General features: G+C 39.3%; 2 protein-coding genes across 4 annotated transcripts; both read right to left on the reverse strand.

The window, feature by feature from the left end:
* Positions 1-3,151: 3,151 nt before the first annotated feature.
* zgc:158398 (uncharacterized protein LOC568894 homolog) lies at positions 3,152-11,129 on the reverse strand. 3 transcript variants are annotated; one of them, XM_036526934.1, is made up of 7 exons: positions 11,045-11,129; positions 9,886-10,062; positions 7,905-8,187; positions 6,469-6,613; positions 5,620-5,779; positions 4,911-5,051; positions 3,152-4,001 (listed from the first exon to the last, which is right to left on the reverse strand). In XM_036526934.1, the coding sequence occupies exons 2-7, from the start codon at positions 10,042-10,044 to the stop codon at positions 3,981-3,983; spliced, it is 909 nt and encodes a 302-aa protein (XP_036382827.1). In that variant the 5' UTR covers positions 10,045-10,062; positions 11,045-11,129; the 3' UTR covers positions 3,152-3,980. The 3 variants fall into 3 exon arrangements, with proteins under 3 accessions (XP_036382827.1, XP_036382826.1, XP_036382825.1); XM_036526933.1 differs by having other exon boundaries at positions 10,975-11,129; XM_036526932.1 differs by having other exon boundaries at positions 10,876-11,129.
* A 2,393-nt stretch (positions 11,130-13,522) lies between these two features.
* On the reverse strand, positions 13,523-22,120 carry plbd2 (phospholipase B domain containing 2). The gene is made up of 12 exons (XM_036526922.1): positions 21,606-22,120; positions 21,177-21,270; positions 20,726-20,884; positions 19,002-19,102; positions 18,664-18,878; positions 17,153-17,247; positions 16,494-16,654; positions 16,068-16,163; positions 15,773-15,844; positions 15,113-15,265; positions 14,565-14,727; positions 13,523-14,126 (listed from the first exon to the last, which is right to left on the reverse strand). The coding sequence occupies exons 1-12, from the start codon at positions 21,785-21,787 to the stop codon at positions 13,959-13,961; spliced, it is 1,659 nt and encodes a 552-aa protein (XP_036382815.1). The 5' UTR covers positions 21,788-22,120; the 3' UTR covers positions 13,523-13,958.
* Between the last annotated feature and the right edge of the window lie 1,885 nt (positions 22,121-24,005).

Consider the following 24,005-nt stretch of genomic DNA (forward strand, 5'->3'; position numbering starts at 1 on the left):
CGATGTCCCCTGTTGCTGGAGCACAATACAGAAAATCGACTTTTTGTTTTAGTCGATTTCCGTTGTACCTTTACATTAACGTTACCATTAGGTGTCCCCGGCATGGCGTGCTAGTCAGTTAGTTTACCTTGGTACGTCCTGTTGAGTAACGTTTCTTTTTGTCTGCTCTTTGTAGGTGTTATCTAACTCACCTCTGTCTAGCCACCTAAAAGTCATCTTTTGTAAGATCTGCGTCGTTGGCAGCTGTTCATTAAAGTTATTAGCAGGCTAGATATCTGGCAAGATGTTGTTCGTTTTGGTAACGTTTACTAGCAACCTAGTTACCCCTATTATGATTATCTCACTGGCTGTAACCAACTATACTAGCAGTCGTCGTTACGTAATGTTAGTTAATTAGCTAGCTCATTTCAACCAGATGCTAACATATCCCATAACTAACTGCATCGCCACTTAACTAGTTGCCACAAGGAACCTAGCAAGCTAACGGTGTTGTAAATACGATAGTTAGAGCTAATACCTAGAAGTCGTATTCTTAATTTAGCACTGGATAGTTATACAGGATGTAAGTACCTGTTAGTTACCGTTAGCTAGCGACCTGTTCTAGTTTTCTAACTTGTGTTTATTTTAAAGTGGCCGGCTCGTGTTTTGGTGGTCAGTTTGCGTGTTTTAACCTTTGACCCTTTGACAGTTAACTACCAAATGATTTAACTAATGTGGTAAACTGGGAAATGAACTGCATGGAGTGGTGTTCAAACGTTAATATGCAGTGTCCCATCAGCCATGTTGTACGTCCACGAGGTTAGCTAGCGAATACTACAATGATAGTTCCATGAAATGGCTGCCATGTGTTTTGATCAAGCATAATCCGGGTCGTTTTCATAACCCTGATCGCCACAAAACGCAAAACCAGTTCACGAATGAAGTCCCCATTTTTCCAACAAGTTAATAAAACGCTTGCAAAATAGGGCTGCCGTTTACATTACTGCTATCAATATGAAATCAAGTTATATCAAACAATGTCAGATTGCATTACTAAATATAAACTGAATAAGCAGTATTCCAACGCAGACCTACCCAGTTGTTTCCTAAATTCTACAATGTTAAGTGGCACTGTTTTTCAAAGTGTAAAATATTGGACAGTCAATGAAAAGTGCATGCCATTCAGCTGTGGCAGCTTGTTGGAGGATATTTATGTAAATGTTGTAATTGTACAATATATGTTTGAACAATTACCAACAATTACATACCAATGTTATTCTCCGTTTCCCATCAAATACCTGTGCTTTACTCATATCGAAGTAATTCTGTTTTGTTGCACTGTCTGGATTGTATATACTATGGCCATTCTAACAGTAGTAATGGTAGACATTGTATTTATGTAATATATCAAAATTATTTGGGGCAATACAAATGATATGGAGCAAGTCAACTCAACCATATTTGCTAGGTGGCAGCTGACTTTGGTCAGCTTTGAAGCTTGCTTGCTAGCAAGCAAACAGATCAATACAGTTTCAACATTTTTATATAAGTAGCTGGCTAGGCAGTTAGAGGAATCTTGTAATCTTAAAGTAATTGTAAATCTTATCAGTTTGTCAGCTAGCTGGCAAAATGAGTTCATTTTCAAGATTGTTACATTAGCTTTCTAGAAACCTAGAGCTCAGTCAGTTTTCAACTTTTTATGTACCTGGACAGTAAGAGCAATCCATTTTCAGCCTTATTTACTTATTTATGTATTCTGAAGTAATTCATAATTGCACTAGTTTTTGCCACAATAATCCTTGACATTAGTTAGCTACCAATAATTAAATTTCATGGTGTGGTACATGTTGTGAATACAATCTAAAATAAAATGTACAAGCTAATTTTATAGGGGTACCTAAATCGCTTATATGTTACATAGTGTAGTTGTGCAAAAAATAGTGAAATAGTGGCCAGACTAAAAAGGTAGTTTACACTTACCATTGTCTTAAGTTAAAAGTGTACTCTGAATTTGATAGAAGTAGCCATGTTCATGGACATGACAAACAAGGAGGTTGCTGCACTTAACAACAAGTAGCCTTTGTTTTTGGATCTTCCTCAAGTAAAATCTTTTCTACAGCGAACAGACACAGCATGGGTGGAGGGAGAAGTTTTGTTTTAATTTTATTCACACTGAGGTCTGCGGACTTACTTTGCTAGCTAAAAGAGAATGTAAATAGCCAAACACTGGAAGAGAAAACTGCCACTTGTGACTAAATGATGCAGGTGATGTTATTCATTTTAAAAGGTTGAGAAGGATGAGAAAAATTGAAGATAAGTAGTTCCTGATTGCATAGAATATACACAGTAATTGATGGTGAAATAACTCCTCAGGGATGTGCAGACAATCCCAGATATGACTATGACTCTGAAACATTGTAAAATGGGTATGAAGATTTAAGCAAGAATGGTATATAATTTTTTAATGGTTAACTACCAAAATGGTTTGTGGTATTTTTTTTTATTTCCATCTTTCATTATGGTTTGTGGTATTTGGTGTGAAACTAATGAACCAGTAAAACTGAAAATGAGTATCACGCCACACAAGTAGGAGTCAAACCATGAGTCACAGAAAACATACAGAGACAGCCACTGGCACTACAATTTCCAGTCATTTATGTTTGGGGGACTTAGGACAATTAGTAATTTTTATTGTTCCAAAAATTTTGTCTTGAAACTCAGTGGCCCATGAAAAATATTACCTTTACAGGATTTACCTGTGATGCAAATTTTGCTGAATTCACTTCAACATTTAAGTGAATGCAGAAGTGAGGGATACATTTAGCTGAGACCAGAGATGCTGGACATGAATAGCAATATGTATGAACTCATACATTTTCAAGTTATATCAGTTGTAAATTTATTAAAATAATCTCCAAATCTATTATCACATTTTCTGGCTTGGACAATTGGAAAATTAATCACATTTTTTTAAACAACGAGAATGTATCAGGAAACAAACTTTAAGGCTACACATCTGCATATGTTATGAAACCAGATTTTATCATTTTAATTAGCAACAAATAAATTGAACAAAGCGTAAGTGATGGATATATAACTGTTACTATCAATAGATTTCCTTAATTGAAAAATACTCTCATGTATTTAACTCATGAAATCATATCATGTGATTCAAAACAGCAATTATTCAGAATACTGTATATTTTCCTCTTTAAAGCCTTTTCTCATGATAATGGACTGATAAATTCAATCCAATAACTGGAGGCTCCCAAGTGGCTCACACAGCTAGCCACTCATCTTGATTTCAGACTGACCCTTACAGCCTGGACTCAAAAGCAGACGTGTCATTTGCTGTCAACGACCAGGCATAGCCCCTGTCCTCTGTTTGCTGCCCAGCTGAGGTTAGCTCCACTGTGTGACTTGTAGTGTGAAAAATGTCCATTGATTGCATGAAAGTGTATCTAAAGATTTCATTCATCTCACTTAAGCACTGCTGCAAAAGTGCAGAATTTCTCACAGTGATAGGAGTCTGATGTGGAATTAGCAATTCCATATGGTTGCATAAAGAGGAAAAAAGCATTAAAAAACTAAATCCAATAACAGCCATATGTATAACCCTGAAGATGTTATTCACCACACATTTATCTGATACTATATGAGGTTGCATCATTTTGTAGTTCCTTTTGCATTCAAATGGAAGTTTGCATTCCCATCCTCCTGATTTCAGTGGGTCACAACTATGTATGATAAACTTGAAATTATGATTACAATGTTCAGTCAGACCTTTTACCTCTATCTAAATGTCTCCTTTCCTCTACTGTGCTCCTGCATTTCTCCCACTCCGTCTTTCCCCTCTTGTTCATCCCTGCTACATTTTAATGTGTTTGCTCTACTGTTGATTGGGTAAAAAAAACTGGAAGGAAAAAAGGCTTTTTTTAAAAAAAATAATGAATTACAACATTCATCAGTGTTTTTAAAAGTCTTGTTTGCACTGACAACATTCAGGAGTCGATCAATGGTTCCTGAAAAAAAAAAAAAACAAAACATTACATTAAAAACAATGAAACTCTTTGCACAGCACAACAGTACTGAACAAAATTGAATTGCATATTTCAAATTTGTTTAATGCTTAGACCTACACTATATGGACAAAAGTATTTGGCCACACCTGTTTTTCAGGGTTTGGGCTAGGCCCCTTATCTCCAGTGAAGGGCAGTCTTAATGCTTCAGCATGCCAAGACATTTTGGACAATGCTATGCTTCCAACTTTGTGGCAACAGTTTTGGGAAGGCCCTTTTCTATTCCAACATGACTGTGCCCCAGTGCACAAAGCAAGGACTATAAAGACATGGTTTGATGAGTTCGGTGTGGAAGAACTGGCCCGCACAGAGCCCTGACCTCAACCCCATCGAGCACCTTTGGGATGAACTGGAGCGGAGATTGTGAGCCAGGCCTTCTCGTCCAACATCAGTGCCTGACCTCATAAATGCTCTACAGAATGAATGGGCACAAATTCCCAAAGAAACACTCCAAAATCTTGTGGAAAGCCTTCCAAGAAGGGTGGAAGCTGTTATAGCTGCAAAAGGGGGACCAACTCCATATTAAAGTATATGTATTTGAATACAATGTCATTACAGTCCCTGTTGGTGTAATGGTCAGGCGTCCGAATACTTTTGTCCATATAGTGTATATGTCATAACATGTTTGTATGGAAAGCACCAATGGCCATCAAATCATTAAACAGGATTCTTATTAAATAATCAATTGAAAAACTAATGTTAGCAAGTTTTTCCCTTTTTTATGGAGAATTCAGTGGAATATTTACACTTTAGACACTTATGCTGAGCTTCCACAGCAGTTAGGATACTGAATAAAAAGATACTCAGGAGCAGGAGTATAACAAGAACCTGCAGACAACAATAACAAGTTACCTTCTGTAAGTCCAGTCCATTACCATGGAACCTCCGCGATTTGGAACAAGAGAGGCTCCAAAAAAAGCAAAGCACACCACATATACTCAGCAGACAGACGCTGACCATCATCAAATGGTGTCCAGCCAGATCCCGCTCCCCCTGCAGATGTCAAAGATCACTAATGTTTACGATGCATGAAAAGGAAAATAAATATTCATTTTTTTCATCATAATATCACATTTTTGTAATCTGACATCAGGAATCCCAACTAGTGTACGCTCAAAGCTGTGAACATGTATCATTGGGATGATGACATGTTCAGTAGCTCAGTGTTCCTAGTGTGTTGTAAATGTTAAGCAACTGATATTCACCTGGTGCTCCAAAGCCCCCAGTCCAACTCCTTTCATTGCCATAGGTAACAGTGTTTGAAGACTGCTAGCACCACTTAGTAGTACTGTCCCCCCTCTAGTGATTACTTAACTGGATTCCACATGATTAATTGGATGGATAGTGTTACCATGTGATCATAGGATGAAAATGCCAACTATGTAAGTAGCTGCAAACCAGTGAATTCAAGGACTGCCCCAACCACTTAATTACAATTTCACATGCACAAAGACATATTATGGCATAGGCTCATACAAGTTTTCCATTCTTCCGAGTCCTCATGGCCAAAGTCATACTTCAGTGGACAACAGTCTCCTGTAAATTACCCTGGTGTGCTCACCTGCGAGAGCATAACAGTGAGGCTAGGATTAGGTGTAAAGTCCATAGAGTAGCAGTCCAAAGCATGCTGGGGATTTGGGTTTCTCTGTTCTGAGGTGATGGCCGTCAAGGGGGAGTGATCAGAGTCCTCATCTTCACTGACTGGGCATGCAGGAGGATGGCTATCGGGTAAAAAATAGTTCACCTTCAGGATTAATATTTGTAGAAAGTGAGAATAAAAAATGTGAATCTGAACTGAGGAAATTAATTTGTAATAACTGAATAAAAATCACAACCACCCTGTCACAACATTACTTCTATCACTCATTTCAAGTACATACATTCAAGAGACATTATGGGGACTTCAAATTCTTGTTGACATAAAGAAACATTCACTTATATTTCCACTACCAGCATAAAAATACATGCCATTCTCATTTTCATATTTTTCAGAGTATCTATGTGAAATGATTCACACTGGATAGTTCCAAACTATCACATGCACCATTTTACAGTGTGATTGGCAGACTTTCAAGACTGAAATGTCCAGGACTGCAAAACAATCCCAACAATAGTGTCAGTATGTATGGAAACACAAACTTAAGTTTCGGAGATGTAACTGAAGTGGTTTCAGAACTTCAATTTGATACTTATGGGTAGTCTTTCTGTACTGTGCAATTGACATGCCATCAAATTAGACTCATTGGTGGAAGCAGACTTCAGAATGCTTACTTACAAAATAGCCTGCCTGATCTAATCAGTTGTACTTGCCACTGTTCTTAACAACATGCACATTTAAAATAACCACTTTTCCCTCAACTGTTGTAATTCTTTGTTTCCTACATCATAATTGTCTCCATGAGTTACTTACGGAGTTTTGGGCAGGATATATGTAGGTGCAGTGACCCTCAGGCAAGTAATTGTCGGTATAATCTCACCACCCGACCCACTACTGGTCAGCTCAGGCTGAGAGTAGAAGAGCAGTGTCAAGTTCAAGGTCTCTTTTCCAGCAGGACCTTTAAATGAAAAGGAAGAGAGACATACAAGTCCATATACAAGAAATGAGTTCTGTCAACTTTACAGAGAGTGACGATCACTTTAATAACTGACATTTAACTAGCTTGGCTCAGTTTGTATTTTTATGCATTTTCAAGGCTGTTTAGCTGGCTAGCTAAATACCATTGTGACATGTTTCTCGGGCCTACTAGCTATATGAAAAAAACCTTGTTAGCAAAATTATATGTTGTTAATATGATATCCAACTAAGTGTAAAATGTTAACTTCTCAACAGTGGTTACATAAAGCTGGTGTCCCAAATCACACCTGAGCATACTATGTAGTTTTCACTAAGCATTTCCTCTCAAAATGGCACTCTGCCATGTGGCCAAAGGCATCCCAATTCCAATGGGAACTTTCAATGGGTGCCCTCAGTTGCTCCCTTGGGAAGATTTCTCCCATCATAGAATTCTTTGCAAAATAAAAGGGATGTGGCTTTATGGTGGAATTCAAAGTGAAAAAATGATGAATCATTTGAAGGGTGGTGTTGAGTCCATGTAAGAACTCAGGTAGTGAACATCCATTTGTATATATCAAACATCACATTTGTTTTCAATTGGTATCACACTAATATAATGATTTGATGTACTGTCATGTAAGTTAACATGCTAGTGGTAGTTGTAATTGAAGTATATATTATAATAGCAAATTACCAGATGAATTACCATTACCAATGTAGAATTAAGATGCAGTGTGCTCACAGTTGCACTCACAATTGATGTATTTCTATGTACTTGTGTACTTATGCATGTACTAAGTATACTATGTACTAAAACATTTAGTAGGGTAGGGTAGTACAATATGCTAGTGTGTAATTTGTCACATCCAAGCTACTGTATTTTTTACTGTATTAAACTGATGAAAATCCATTTCATTCATGACAATAATGATGAAAAAATATTAGAGAAGTTATTAAAGTTGTTATGTTTTACTAGAGCAGACAACGGTGACAAGGAGAACTATCAATTTCTCATGGCTATTACAACAAAATTAAGGCTTAGGGAAACATTAATGATCATAATTAATTTATATTTTTAAGCACTATTAAACAGCTTGTCTCCCTGCTTTGGCAGTACTCCCAGCTATGTACTAGTCAAGGTAACTAGATACAATACTTCTATGTAATTTTACATAACAACATCAACTAGTAGCATTCAAAAACATAGCGATACATTTGAAAATGAGTGAAATAACTGATATGGAAAGGGATCTGAAACTGTGGAAGTGAGTAACTGCAGAGGTGACCCTCACCCTTTAGCCCCAGTTCACTTCCCAATAGTGTGGTATGGAGACTGGCTGGGCTTCTGCCTTGACTGCTCTCAGTTAAGGCTAGTGGCACCAACAGGGAGAGGTGAGTGGAAGCAAGGGGAACATCAGAAGAGTTGGAAGGGATTCCATCTGCAGTCTCATGCTCAACCAGCGGAGGAGAGGCAACCACGTGTTCTTGATTCAGAGATACAGCCTCTGCGTCCGTCTCATTGTTGAATACACAGAACTTCAGACTAGCAAGAGAAGCCAGAATTTGGTTCCAGTCCTAAAAATGTAAGAAAACACAGGAGTGCGTATTCTGATCTTCCAAAGGGAGGTAAAAATACTGTATAGGTAACTGTTTAAATAAAAAAACACTTGAATGAAAGGGATGCTGGACAGGCACAACCGCCCATTATTTTGGCTACTATAGCTAGAGGAAGAAATTTCAGTAACTTTGAAAGAGAGGCGATTGTTGAGTCACAGTTGGCAGGAGCTTCAGTGTAGGGCTGGGCAATATAGCTGTCGAGATATATCGAATAGCTAGTTTTAGCACAGTAACAACAATCTCCGGTATGTGGCGTTAGGTTTCTTCCCGTGTTTTTTCCCTTTAGTCATACCTGATACGGGAGCACACCTCCAAAGTTCAGTGAAGTGCTTCTGCCTTCCAGGGCAGAAAAACATCACTTCTATCTATATGTTGGTTAACTTACATATTATGCATTTGTTTTAGGCATAGCATATGTATTGTATGGATTAGACACAGCATATGTTTTCACTCTTTATCTTTGTAGCCTGTGTTTCTATCTACCACATGGAAGTTGTTGCTGTGATATCAACATTGAATATACGAGTGGTGTTTTTCCCCCCAGAAGCATTTCACATGGCCTCGGAAAACTGGAGGTGTACTCCCGCATTAGGTATGATTTAAGGGAAAACAATATGGGAAGAAACCAAACGCCACATACCGGAGATTGCTGTTATTGCACTAAAAATAGCTATTTGATATATCGCGATGTCTATATCGCCCAGCCCTACCTCAGTGACAAAGACTGCTTAACTTGCTGGTGTTTCACAATGAAGGCGATGTTGCCATGTAAATCTAAAGGAAACACATCACTAATTAGGGGAAACTGGTTGAATTAGGGGAAACTGGTTGCATACTGCTTAACCATGAATTCCATTCACTGGTTTGAGAAGCAACGCAAAACAAGCAACACTGACTACAAACATAAATCTAGGGTGTAAGCAGGCAGTTTAATCAAGAACAGTCTGTCGAGAACTTCACAGAGAGGGATACTGTGTTCAGGTTACAGGGCATAACCCTCTTTTTACAGCTAAAATGCACATTTGCAAGTTAAGTAAAGAACACAGGCAGTGGTCTACTGAGCAGTGGAAAAAAGCCATACGGTCAGATAAGATATCCTTCACCCTGTTTTCAACAAGCTCAACATATGTGGCGTACACCAAAAGAAACCTACAGATACTACTGCTAGTTTTCAGTGGTGAAGGGTTCTGATGGCTTTTTTATGGTGGGGGGTTAATTTTTCTGGGATGATTTAGATCCACTCGACTCTTTAGATGGTAAGAAGACAACTGCCAAGAAATAAAAAGCCACTGTGAGTGACCACCTTCATCCTATGGTGATAGCAGTTCTAGCCTGATGGGAGTGGTCTCTTCCAGGATGACAAGGCCCTCATCCACAGGGCATGAATGGGCATGGAAGCATCAGTGATCATGAAAATGGTATAAACTATATGCCACTGTTGTCTCAGTCACCAGATCTCAGACCAATTGAATACTTTGAAACCTGAATGCCACCAACAAGAAACAACAATTATTTTTTTTATATATATACTTTACCAACAGTTTCTGCCTGTCTACACAAAACAAGCTTGCTAAGGGATTTGCACAATTTACAACTTGTCCCACATTTTTCAATCATACTTCTATAGTTTATGTAAAACAAAAGAATGAAACTCACTTGAGCTACATCTGGGTTCCTCACTTCATGATCCTTGATGTATGCTCCAAAGCTAATGAAAGTAACAGCCAATGTGAATAAGCACACGAGAAAAACGATGGATGGTGGATGATGCTCCAGGTAATTCTTCAAATTCCCTAGGGGCTGCCACGTTCCCATTGCAAATGTCAAGAACACCTAAAAAGAAAGATAAGCTGTCACTAACAACTGCCCAGTTTCAGTTTGACATAGTTAAATGGCAGCTAGCTGGCAAATACTTCTTTCCAGCAGATAACAACAGGATATGAATCTGCAAGTCGGATCATTGCAGAAAGTCGGTCTGAAAAGAACAGTATCTGTGGGGTTTTTTAGATATCATAATAAATGGAGCTCCCTATGCAAAACAGATTGTGCCCAGCTTTCACAAATTTGTTTTTAACTTTCATAAATAACCATAACACACGTCTGCAGGTAAGATAAAGTATAAAATTTCTTTATGAAACGCGAATTTCATTTGTCCCTTTTTACTTTCCGTTGTTCAGTGTTTACCGTAATATATGACGGATGTTAACATAAAACTCTTTAACAGCTAATAAATGCATCCACAACATGATTGACATTTTACAGTAATTCACAAGAACTATAGTATATGTAAACTTTTTACGCAGTGAAGGTGTTTACGTTTGTTTTATACATTGGTTTTAAGCATCATAATACTTTTTGATGGCAATAAGGCAAACAGTGAAAACGATTGTAGATTGATAACCAAAAGCAAATTAATTTACTTGTGATTTAAGATTAGTTTAGTTCGTCTTCAGACGATTAGGTGATTAGGATATACTGCTTTTCGTACGAATATTAAGCGATTATCGTTAACTCGTTAACTTTACAGCTGCATTAAGTTTGTTCGTTAGCTAGCTATGTACAAAACGCTTTGGAAACTGGTTTTACAACAACAAACAGTCAGGTAATGTTAGTGTGTTATTTAGTTAGATTAGCCTACATACATACCCCGACTGAGCAGATTCCCAGAACGACTATACGCTTACACTGCTAGCTAGCTATCGTAACGTTAAAAGAGAGACAGCTCGAGAACTAGAGTACCCGTACATAAATTGAATTCGCATAAAATCCTATCCATGCCTGTAAGAGAAAATCTTCCAGACGTTAGCAAGCTTACATTGTGCCCCGGCCATTTCTGACCAAAGTACGACTAGCTCGCTGACTATAACATTTTAGGAGCACACGTCCTGAATAAAAACCCAAGTGAGAGACGCAAAGCAAGGCACATAGATTTTCTATGGTTTGAAACGATATTCAACTTTATGTCCTTCAAGCTGAAAGTTGTATCTGTTGTTTTTGAAGCTTTTTGCGTGCTGTACATTGTTTGATTTGGTTACAGAAATATCCGTGAAGTGACATGATCTCAAAAGGGAGCATCAACAGCTAACACTGCAACGGAGACAGGCCTAGAACCGCCGATACAAGGGAGTCACTAGTTGAGTTGAATATCTGGATATTGCATAGAACATCAGTGGGAGGGTCCTGTTTGAGGAAGTCATGCGCAAAAGTCTAAGCATATTCACGAATTTTTACATTTTCCGTGTGGCTTGATACTTTCAATGTAAACATCGCAACAGCTGATATTCACACTATCACAGACAGTGAATGTGCACAGAATTTTTAACAGCATAGTGGACCTTCAAATACTAAGGAATTCCCTCTGATGATTTATAATGTAATTATAATGTCACATATCGGCCACAAGGCATTAAAAGAATTTTAAACCAATTGCTAATAATATTTAAAGAGTATTGCAGTATTTAGGAGAAACCCTCTCTGCAGAGGCAACACTTCAAAAATCAGCAATGACATAATGACATTAAGATAAGGTTATAAAAGATATTACAAATGTATACCAACAGTGAGTTTACTGGCTGCTATCAGGCATGTGTCTCAGGTGGTCATTGTGTATCAGGCATGGTGTGGTGCATAATTCAGACTTTACCTTGCACGCATTCATATGAAACACTCAAATACTTCTGAAATCCTTACACATTTATCTGAAATGCTCTCACACACGCATTTTATGTATACTCATGAAACTTTTATGTATAGTCATATTATTGACTTCCATACATATACACAAAACACTTCCATATATACAAGTTTTCTCAAAAAATTGACTATAACCTCAAAATGCATTTAAAAAAATCACACTGTCCCTAAAAACTCTTCCATACAATGCCTAACCCAGGCCCGGCGCCACGTTGAAATGATTGAGGGGGCAGCTAAAAATGGCGAGGGGGCAAACCTTTTTATATAGTAAAACAGTAGGTTCTAATCCTGCCATGCCTATTTCTGCATTTTTTTTTCATCCTGTGGGTAGCAATATAGTGGCATTTTTGACGAGATGTGAACAATTCCCTACCTTAACTTTTTCATGTTTGTGCGTCATGGCCATAATATGAAATAGGAATATTTGGGGCAGATTGCCAAGTCACCACCAGGTCTAGATAAGAGCATCTGCGAAATGGCTACATGTGAATGTAAATATATGTATGTTTCACAAAAAAGATGCCATCTTAAACCCACGGACAACTCTCCTAACATTGCCTCTGTTCACTGTGGCTGTCTCTGAACCAAGTGTTTGATGTCTATATACGTGGTGCCCAACTTGGAATTGAAGTTTACATAGCGATTGGTAACAGTATGTCAACTGAGCAGTCTCATTACTGGATTATACATCATTACCAGACACTATTTATAGTACAAGATTAAAACAGTCAGAACAATCCACAAAAATCTAAATCACAGAAATGGCCACATTTTACTCCCCACAAATAACTTTAGGTATCTCTCAATTACATTTCATCATTCATTTGTCTCAAATTTCATTATTCTGTGTCATTATGATTAGTATTTCCAAATTTGACTTTCTAGACCAGTGTTTCCCAGCCCTCTCCTGGAGGACCCCTTGTCCTGCATGTTTTAGATCTCTCCCTGCTCTAACACAGCTGATTCAAATGATCAACTTGTTATGAACTCCTGAGGTTGCTTAATAACAAACTGATCATTTGAATCAGCTGTGATGGAGCAGGGAGAGATCTAAAACATGCAGGACAAGGGGTCCTCCAGGAGAGGGTTGGGAAACGCTGTTCTAGATTGATGAGAGAACCCTACCTGTGATAGGACAAACCTTTCACTTCAGAAATTGAGCTATGGATGTAAAAAGTAAAAATTACATTGGCAATTTCATGTTAATTAATCATTATTATATGTATTGCAATATACACTGAAAAAAGGCTAACCAGCCACAAGGTTTGTTGAGCTGATACTTTCGCACCTTTTGCCAATTATAGGCCAATTCCTATATATATCCCTTCCACTGCCTGGAACTCTTACATGAAAACAATACCTCATGAATGAAATTCAAGAGAATGAAAAACAGTAATGCAAACCATCTGAAACATTATCAGACAGTTAAGAGAATGTTCTTTTCTCGGTCATAATTAATGCAGCACCTACAACTTAATCCCTACAATGATTATAGGGGCTCTCTGAATAACGGCACAATAATTGTGTAATTCATATACATTTATTATTGAGAAGTCAGAGGCTTCTTCAACACATGAACTTTACAAAACAATGTGCTTGAGATAAGGCCTGCACAAGCATCTTGACTTACTGCCACCATTTGGAAAGCACCTGAAAAAACCCCTTTTTTAATAGCAGCCAACTTCAGGTGACATTTAATATATTGCTAAAATGAACAGTGCAGTCATTAGAGGCACGGTCATTACAAAATCGTCCTTGCATATTTTACAGTATTTAGGATGCAAAATTAAGAATCAATAAAAAGCAGAACATTTTTCAACACTGTGCAGTAAATCCCAGCCTGCTATGTGTTATCCATAAAAAATTCCAACTAATTCATCAGTCTCCAACTTTGTGTTTCTGGGCTTTAATTCTCCCTATTCTATTATGTGCGTTCTCTCCAAATGTGATCAAGGTTTCTTGAGCTCCTGATGTGACCTAGCCCTCACAGTGGAGAGACCTGTGGTGCTGATGGAACCAGTGGGGCATGGGACAGTTCAACCCCAGCGGACTGAAACAGTGGGGAAGGCCCAGAGGTCAGGATGTCCCATATGAAGCAGCCCACTATACGGGGATTTGCTCCACTGGAAAGGAGGCACTTGATCCCAGGTGGGCCCACTCGCTGCAAAGAGCTGGTAGTCCCTGAACAAAGCATACGACGTCACCTGTGGGAATGAAGAAACAGACAGAGCATCAATAAACATAACTCCACAAACTGAGACAGCATCCAAGAATGCAGTATAAAGTTTTCTAATGTTGATAGTGCCATGTACATTATTTCTGTGCATGGCACTATCTTACATAGTGGTTAAGGAGCAGGACTCGTAACCGGACAGTTGTATGTTTGATTCCCCACTGGGATACTGCTGCTATACCCTTTGGCAAGGCACTCAACCCACAATTGCCTCAGTAAATATCCAGCTGTATAAATGGATAAAAAAACCATCTGCTAAATGATAATAATGTAATGTAATGTAAGAAAAAGTGAACTGCAGCTTTATTGGGCAATTTAAACAGATCAAGTGAACTAAGATGTCTTGGCTAGAGATGCCCTCAATTATTGTTCACAGAAGGGATGTGGCAAAGGGTTCTCAGAGACTTGCCTTCATATCTGTGCCCCCATGTGGTCTCTGCTTCAGGGCACCAAAGGGGTATGTGCCATTGCTAGGGTTGAGGTCAGAGCGGGCAGAAATGGTATTTTCACCATTGAAGGGAGGGTCACAGCCTTGGCACTTGGACAGAGGATCCTCCTTGAAGTTATTGTATCTGGACCAAGAAAGGCACAATAAATAATGGTGGTTTGTAACATCTGGAGAGAAAAAAGTGTCTAGCTACATAATTAGCCATTGTATCAGTTTTTGCACCCCACTGCTAGACAATCAGATGACAATGCTGAATGTACATGCTTATTGATCTATTTACAGTATATTGCTAAAGTTAAAATATGCAGACATTTTTCCCACTCCCATGTCATTTCTAGTCATCAGTTTAGCACTTGAAAGTGTATTTCTATGTCCTTTTCAACAGAAAAGCTTGTAATCTCTGTCCAAAAGGAAGAGTAGGGAGTGTCAAAGAAGTCACTAACAGTACGTTTGGTTTAGCAGAGACTGGAGAAAGCTAGGAATGGCCCTGGTGCAGGCGAATGACTGACCTCATGAGGCGGATCATAGACTCCATGTCAGTGACCAGGCTATGGTTGCGGCGGAAGATTTGGGCCCGTGGGTTCATGTCAAAGGAGAACCAGTCTCCATACTTCTGGACTAGCTCAGGACAGCCACTGGCATTAAAGATTTCCTCATAGTATCTGTAAGTAAAGCACAACAATATTAAAGGCAGCCCAAAACAAAATGCAATTTAATAATTTCTTGATAATAAAATATATAACATTTTATTTCTCTTCAAAAGTGAACCTTGCAATGTACTTTGATATTTACAACTTTAATCAACATGCTATGTTAATGTAGTCCCTGATTTTCATTCCTAGCTTCAATTTCAGCATTAATATTCTCATTGCTGATGAACTGGTTCCTCCTCTGCCTGTGTTTATCCCAGATTTTCCCCATGAACAAGCTCAGAAGAGATTATACAAGCTCATTAATGAACTTGTAGAATTTATGCAACAGCACAAACTGTTATAAAATCGAAGCAAAATATTTTATCATGTTTCCACGGGATTATGAAATACCTCTGAGAGGACCCGTAAGCTTATAATGAAAAATAAACTAGCATATTAAAATCTTGTTTGTTTGTTATTGGCTCTTGAGCCACTGATTACCACTGCATGAGGCTCTTCACACTGTGCAGTACTTACGGAATGTTGTAACTGGCCCAGTATCCTGTCTGAAGTAACTCTTTGGTCTTATCCTCAGACACAATCAAACCACTGCAAGGAAAATGTATAAAATGATTTTTTTTTCATTTGCTCATCATTAACCAGTAGCTTCTTTTTCTTCCATTTGTACATCTCAGTCTTTACATTCTCCACCTCACCAGTGGCAAAGGAATCTGACTGTCAGCAGCAGAACTGTGCCACCCCATTTTTGCTGAATATAATTAGCTCAATGCATTTGCTGAATATAACAACACTTCTAGGCCTTCTAACTTACGGAATCTGCTCCAAAACTGTGAAAAGCTGGTCTTGGATGTCTGACTTTCCTGGAGTGAAGTGTTTGTAGTCAACAATCATCCACTGGTTATTGTACCTAAAACACACACCAACACACATACAAAGGAATTTGTTATCAAAAACCTCACTGAGATACAAGATCTATTACATATTGGAAACATTACACAATATGTTGGCTTAAAATATCACTAACAGATTTTAGAGTTCAACCTTTGTCCATACTGCGCTGCAGATTGTTCAAGCATTTAATCATGCTTAATCAGGACACAACATGGCAAACTGATTGTCAGGTGTACCTCATTTAAAAGGGCACATGAACACTATTTGGAAACAGAGAACTCAGCCCACTGAAAGCACTTCAAAGAGTACATATGACACATGCATAGAGAAACAGTTAATGTCTTACGTCCCACTGTTGTACTTGGTGAAATAGGCAGCCCAGTCCTTGCCACCTTCAGCAAGTCGATTGGCAACAATATTTCTCAGCCACTCCATAACTGTCCCTTTTGGGGTGACAAACTTCCACAGGGCAGCATTGCTATTGCCAATGGTGGTCTCCAGGGTAACCTGAATAGGAAATGGGCAGAACAGGTTGCAGTGTTTGTGTAGAAGGTTCATGTATAATTTTTTTGGTAGCCACATAGTGATCTGTGTGCCTGTTATGTATGAGAGATAAGCTGTGACACTGGAGAGGATACCAGTAAGACTGACATACTGGGGAATAGGACTAAGGCTAGATTATTAGTTTAATTATTAGTTTTCTATTAGTTTCCCTCATGATGTGACATTATTACTGCATGTGAGACCAACTCTAGTAGCTTGCTAGTTTTCTTGTCTGATCCTGAGCTATCCACCTGGCTATAGATACCTACATTATATAACAAATATGCTGTGACTTTTAAAAGCCCATATAAAGCCTATATTCACTATGACTTGTGGGTGTCAAAAAACAATTATATTCCATTCACAAAGGAATGAGATATCCAAACCAAATAAAATTACAATGCTCAAACAGCTTGACTGAACTGAATTTTATTCTTTTTGTTTTTTTGTTCTGTCACTTACCAACCCACTGCTCAGAATGTAGAAGTCATCTCCTGAGAAGATGGAGCCTGGGTAAGAAGAGAAAACCTGGGTCCCTCCAGGAATAGGGGTGTTACCTGCAAATTACACAGGCACACTGAACAAAACAATCTTGTTTATATTTCTAAGCAACTACCAGAAGCTTTGTTGTACAGCTGAGTAGTGGGAGATTTTAAAAAGCAATAACATCTCTTTTAGTTTTTTTTTTTCAATCTTTTAATGTTTCTTTGCTCAGCATGAGGTTTCTTTTAAGAATGTTTTAAGACAATACGCCTTGGCTAAATTATACAAGAGTTAATCATTTTCATGCATGGTGCAACCAAAACTGTTAACATTTACAACTTCCATTTCCAATACTAATGAGCTTCCTACTTGAGTGAATTGTTGGCCTTCAAAAATCTTTAACAATTATGCATATCTGACAAGAAACATTCTGTGCAAATCAGAGGGAGAGCACCCATGGACTGGACTACACACCTTAACCATAAGGTACTGAAAATCAAGGATGTTTTACCTTTACAGACTCACTTAACATTCATTGAGCAGCTTAAAAGGGAGTGTAAAATTAGTGTAAGTGAAAATGAAATTAGTTTTATAATGTATTGAAAAACAAATTCTGTTTTATATAAAAGATTCTCAGGTTCTTATAAACATAACAATACACTTTCAAATCTATGTAAACAATAATTCTGTATTTTATGAACTATTCTGTAATTCTGTGAAATAACTTCAATCTTGGAAACAAAACATAAAAGAAATGAAAATAGCTTTTCTCTTAAATTTAGAAAGTCATTTTACCAAGTTTTTAAAAAATGCCATCGTGGGCTCATTAAAATAGGAAGTACAATGCATGCGCATTGCACGTGATCTGTTCTTTATAAACATCTAAAAAGGTCTTTGATGCAACTCACAATGTATTTTATTGCATTCACTGTGCATAACTGATCATTTTGCAGCCTCTGATGAGTAACACAATTCCCACAACAGAGCCCCAATTATAAATTGCCAGCCCATGTGTCCAACTGCTTTCAATTATCATATAATACACTGCCTAACTGTCTCAGATCCCAGGCACAACCCTGAAATCACAACAAATGGAAAGATTTACTCCAGAAGACGTTTACTCCAGTCTTTCAAAGCTCAGCAGATGTTGTAATAATATTCTGTTGCATCCGACGTCCCACTGACTAGTCCCAATGCTGAAATGGATTGAGTTCAACAGGCCAACGGTAACCACTCTGTGGACTTTGCTCATAAGAAATGTTGTTTACATTACTGCCTATTGAATTCACTCCTGGTTTCTATGGCTGGTTTAGCATGGTCAGTACAAGTGAATAAAAGGCATTGCTCCCTCCATCAATATGTATGGGGTTGTCCATACTTATCTTAGATAAACACACAGTTGTCACCAAAAATATTCAACTGTGGCAAAATAAGGCAGGTCTGACACACGGCAAGTCAGTGAGGCAAAGTCAGGGGAGGGACTGTGGTACCTTCAGGGGTCATCCTGTAGGCAAAGGAGTATTTCTTTATGATCCTCAGCATAGACTGGTAGTTGTTCCATGTGTCATGGGAGACCAGCAGTTCCTTGTTACCCGGCAACAGCTTGATGAGGGCAGAGCACGAGCCTGAGCCCAGAGTTCGCGACTGAGTTGTTTTATTGAGGGCTGACTCCAGGTCCTCCAGGTCACCACCCATCTGAAACAGCCTGCCCAAAAAGCAAAGGTAGGGGTTTTAGGGTGCTGGTGGTCACCACTCTCTCATAGCACAGTAAGACCTTCTCTCTTGGGAAAAGTTTATGTGGCATAGGGCACATGAATCAGTCACTCACAAGAAGCCAAATGGGTTGACTGAGAAGGGGCCACTGGGGAAGGTCACCTGGTCATTATAGCTGTCCTCTAGCCCCTTCAGCTGCAGCAAGGCCAAGCGGATCTGACAGACAGCAAGAAATAAAAGGGATACAATTATCTGAACCCTACATATCTTATATACATAATTTTCTCAACCACGTGATCTGCTGGGATATAAATCAGTATTTCAGTCATCATCCTCCAGATGTCACTGTAGGCACTGATTTATCAGTAGTGTTTAAACAATTGGCATAGTCACCTCCTGATTAATTATACAATTAGTAGCTAATTGTGCTGTTCTTAGAAACCAAGGTGAACTCTCCCCTCTGATCTCCTCTGAAACCAGTTCTGTCCTCTGGGTTCTGCAGCCACCAGATCCCCAGCGGTGGTGTGTTCAGTTGAGTTTTATTAAAAACAAGAGCACAGTGGCGACCATCAAAAGCATTGCTTCATTGACCCAATGGTGAACAGGTGACTCCAAAAACAGGTAGTCTTGCAGGTCCTAGTGAACCAAAATGGCATTTACAAACAACCTAGCCCTTCAGGCATGGCAGGCCCCAACAGACTGTATACCATAAACAAACAACATTTGTAAACGACTCGATTGTTGTAAGCCACCAACAAATGCTGAACACTGGTCTCCCTGTTCAGACAACCAAACTAGTCCCAAAGTATCTTTAAAGTTCAAAGACAACTGCCAAGTTTTCTCACCTCCCCTTCTGGGTAGAATGAGTTTTTATGAAGGACGTTTCCTATCTGTTGTGTACTCTTAAATATATATCACCACTGTATGTGCATACCATATATAGTGTGCGTGTTCTGAGTGAAAAAAAAATTCTATTAGTGAGAAGATATGTTGGTGTTAAGGCTACACACAGTCCACTCACACAGTTTTTGTTTTGTTTTATTTGGCAATGCTGCAACATCAACAGGCAATATGAGGCAGCCTCCTTTGCAGATTTTCATAACAAGATGAACTGCTGACCAGAAGAGGAGGGAGAGGACATACATATGACTGAAAGTTTAAACACAATGTAGCCATTGGGGCTGGTTGATGCAATCTGATGTAATCAGCATTATGTAATTGGGCTTACATCAATTTCAGTCATTTGCAAATGCTGTGTGTTTAAGATGGGCTGCTGGTACACAAGGTTTGTTGGGGACTTAACATGACCATACTGCTGGGTTGTTTGTTGTGCTGTTTTTGTGTCAATGGGACTGGAATTCATTTCACCTGTTTGCTGCTGGTCCCATGAAGCAGAGCATTGGACTGCTGTCTTTGTGCCATAATTATTAATATAAAGAAATAAATTAAACATCACACAAACCACTGTTGTGGCCCCTGTGGCTGTGGAGCCCAGAGGGCAGAGCTGGCCTGTGAGGAGTTTTTTTTTTTCCACAAAAATCTGCATTTTGCATCCATAAGCACATACAGTCCACACTTCCTCTACAGCATAACGCATGTGACTGACTGAGGTTTTTGTGAATTTCCTCTTCTGTCACAGGTCACCATGACAGTGCAGGCTTCACCAGGACAAATCCTTCCTTATCTATATGGTGCTCATCCCTTTAAGGTAGTGCCACATGATAGTGAAAGCAGATAACCAGCCAAACAGTACCTGATTCAATTACTATTTGGACTACTAAACAAGCTGACAGCACCTGGTGCCATTACTGTGCAGATTACCTAAGGAGCCCACAGTACCTGGTGCCAGTATTCCGAGTCTTCTCCCTTCTCCATTTGCTGCCACATCCACTGCAGGTTGGTAAGGATATAGTCCCTGAGCCGCTGGCAGTACCCACTTTCGTACTTGAACGGTCCACAGTAGCCCACCATTGTGTTCATCCAGTGTTTGTAGAGGAGCTGGAAGATGTTAGCACATGCCACAGTTTTGGTGCATGCCTATCACTTCTAGGCCAACTATAAAAGTCAGTAGGCACAAAAAGCTGTAATTTGCTATCCGAACATATTTCTTGTCTGTCTGTGCTTTCAAGAATATTCATAATTCCTACAGCTGATATAAACCATTTTGTCCAAAAGCTTCCAAATGATCAACCCAAAACAATTTCTGAACTGGAGAAATCTTTTGTATTTAAAATGTATAAGTAAATGTTTCAAGTCATTATGCGATGTTCAGAGACTTGTTTGCACTCACGTCAGCCGTTGCGGCAGCCTCCACGACACCGGCTGCATAAGCTTGTAGGCTGTCGTTGTAGGTACCGCTGGTTGTCACTTGTAGGTAGGCCCACCTGAAGTAATCCATAAGAATTTTGAGGGATGACAAAATGTCTACAGCCAGGATAAGAAAACATAGCTAGCTAAGATCAGCTATACTGGGAGGGTAGCTCGGTACCTAGCCCAGCTACACAGAGCTACAGACACAAACTGCACCAAGTATTCCCTTGTTAGTCAACCTTCAATGAGTTAGCAAGCCAAAAAGCTGCCTAGCCTGATACCATAGCTAGCTCTAGTTACGAATTCCAAGCCCTGGTTAAATAAAATCTAAGAAACATAACTAACGTTAACTGTCTAGTGACTGACTTGCACATATCACGGAAGTTTCAGGTAACTACAGCTATCTTACCCCGTGTTATGTATGTCATCGGTAAAATTCGCCCATGCAACGAAGTCAGCTCGAAATCCTGGCTCGAGGGACAGTTTTCCAGTAAGGCTGTCTAGAACAACCGAGTGGACCTCGGAAAGCACCGTCCATGGCACCAAAAACGACGTGAAAACACCCAAAAACAAAGCAGTATAACCAGACATCGCAAAAGACCTCCCGTACACCTTGGTCCACCTTCAGTCCGTCGGTCTGTTGTCAAATGTTGGAGATAGCAATAGAGTCGATCCAAGAGTGTAACAGAGCAAGACACTACACTACTCGAGAGCTGAATCGTTGTGGTGGGAACAGCACGAATGTTTTTATGAAAATGAATCAACCTTGCTTGCTTGAGAGATGATTACGTTTCCACTGTGAAGCAAGGGCTTCTAGTCAAACCAATTACTTTGCAACGAATTAAGTTACTATTATTCACGTTACTGCATGCGTGAAGACGCTACTGAATGTCCACCAGTGCTGTCTCGGTTGTAACGACGCAAGTGACGCCGGCTGATCAGCACAGAATTATCTGGCTCTTGAAAAATCTGTAACAAAAGTTGCAATTTCCGTCTTGTCAGTTCTGTGGCGTCGGATCATGGGAAATGTAGTGAACTCACCGTAAACATGCATTGCACGGACCTACCATGTCTTCGGTGCCACATGATGGCAGTGTTGTATTTGCCTGGTTTGCCGATGTCTTGGTTTACATACCCGTCTTAATAAAACACACCAGTGTTTTATCAAAACGCAGGAATGTTTCATTGGGATGGCCAACCGGGCATATAAAAGACACCTTCATGGTTTGGTCAAAGACATATATCGGAGTCATAGACATCTTATTCAGTAGAATTGTCATATGAATGTAGAAAAGGCACATGTATCACTAAACATTGTTGAAGACACTTAGAACCTGATTAACCTGATGTCATTGATATGTCGATGAAATATCCCAAAATGACATACTGGGATGACAGGCATGAGTTGGCAAGGTATATCTCATGCCTTTACTGTACTGAGAATTAGACCACGTTTGGGGCTGTCCCACAGAAATAAGCATGATGAACCTGAGGTCTGACTCCTCACAAACATTCGCTTCTGTGTCACTTTGGATGGCCACACAGCAATTTCTAAATAAAGTCTTCCTCTGCTTCTTCTCTATTTTATTTTCCCATGATCTTGCACAGTATCACTTTCAATGTTTGAGAAATCAATGTTACATAATAAGGAGTACAGAAACAGAAAGACTTAGAAAGAGTTACGCAACAAAATGATATGTGGCAAAACGTTTAGATGTGCACCATTGGGAATTTGCCTTGGAATATTACTATAATATCACATGGAACATTGTGCATGTTTCCAGTTTTGCCCACCATTCTGACCTTTTCAGGATTTAGACAGACCTGTCCAAGTTTAGCTTTCATTGAAACTTATCTAAATTAAATACAAACCAGCTGCTTGTTGCTCTGTAACCCATAGCTGAAGGGGAATGGACATCCACCCAGTAATTGTGTGCTCATGAAACATTCACTATCTGAAACCCATTGTCTATTTTCCTCAAACTGAAAGGGCCAGTAAGTGGGAGTGTGTATTACCAAAGACAGCCAGTGTGAAAAAGGGTCTTGCTTGTCTTTGTGTGCCGAAGGCAACAAAATGTTCAGCTGTTTGATTCCCTTAACCTCACTCTACCCCATTGTTTCCTATACGAAGCCCACTGCAGCCCCATTGTGCAGGCTGGGAAATGAAACCCACTTGCACAGGTGTGCAGTAGAATCAAGTGGCCACTTCTCTTTTCTCTTAGGTGTCCAGCTTCACGCCATGCTAGTTAGAGTTAGGTAAACAGTAGTGGTCTTACAGTATTAACTTACCACAGAAATCATCAGCCTTTGCAAATATTTAGAAGAAATTTAATAATACCAATAGCAGCTTGCCTACCCCTTTTCTAAGAACCAAATACTGTAAATGGTGGCGTGGGGGGTGTTCAACCTTAGTCCTGGATTGCTGGAGATGCAAAGCGTCCAGTCTAACCAAATCTTTAATTACATTGTGGGGTCAGTTATGTTGGCCAAATGAACACCAGAGACCATGTGCTCCAGGTATTTTAGTAATTGATGTTTCAGAGAGCCCTGCAAGTGCACAGACTGGCATTGCAAGGACATGGAATGCCTGGTCCTTCTGATTCAAATGCTGCCAAATATGATACCCTATGGAGTACCATTGATTTACTGGAAAAGGAACAAGGGTGTTTAAAATGAATTGTTTATTGTTCACATTTTCGTTATCCTCTAAAGCTGCTGTCTCTCTCTCTCTCTCTCTCACACACACACACACACACACACATACACACACACACACACACACACACACACACACACACACACACACACA

Source organism: Megalops cyprinoides, chromosome 4, assembly GCF_013368585.1.
Source record: "Megalops cyprinoides isolate fMegCyp1 chromosome 4, fMegCyp1.pri, whole genome shotgun sequence".
In the NCBI taxonomy this organism is placed as follows: Eukaryota; Metazoa; Chordata; class Actinopteri; order Elopiformes; family Megalopidae; genus Megalops; species Megalops cyprinoides.

Bases quoted from the DNA above. Each gene is read 5' to 3' on its own strand.
- zgc:158398 (XM_036526934.1), bottom strand. From the start codon at position 10,044: ATGGGAACGTGGCAGCCCCTAGGGAATTTGAAGAATTACCTGGAGCAT. The intron at 8,188-9,885 runs GTGAGTTTCATT...TTACATTTTTAG, and splicing joins GGAACCCAGATGTAGCTCAA to GACTGGAACCAAATTCTGGC. The intron at 5,780-6,468 runs GTAAGTAACTCA...TTTACCCGATAG, and splicing joins TATATCCTGCCCAAAACTCC to CCATCCTCCTGCATGCCCAG.
- plbd2 (XM_036526922.1), bottom strand. From the start codon at position 21,787: ATGTCTGGTTATACTGCTTTGTTTTTGGGTGTTTTCACGTCGTTTTTG. The intron at 20,885-21,176 runs GTGAGTGCAAAC...AACATCTTCCAG, and splicing joins AGGCTGCCGCAACGGCTGAC to CTCCTCTACAAACACTGGAT. The intron at 15,266-15,772 runs GTAAGTACTGCA...CTTTACTTACAG, and splicing joins TGGGCCAGTTACAACATTCC to ATACTATGAGGAAATCTTTA.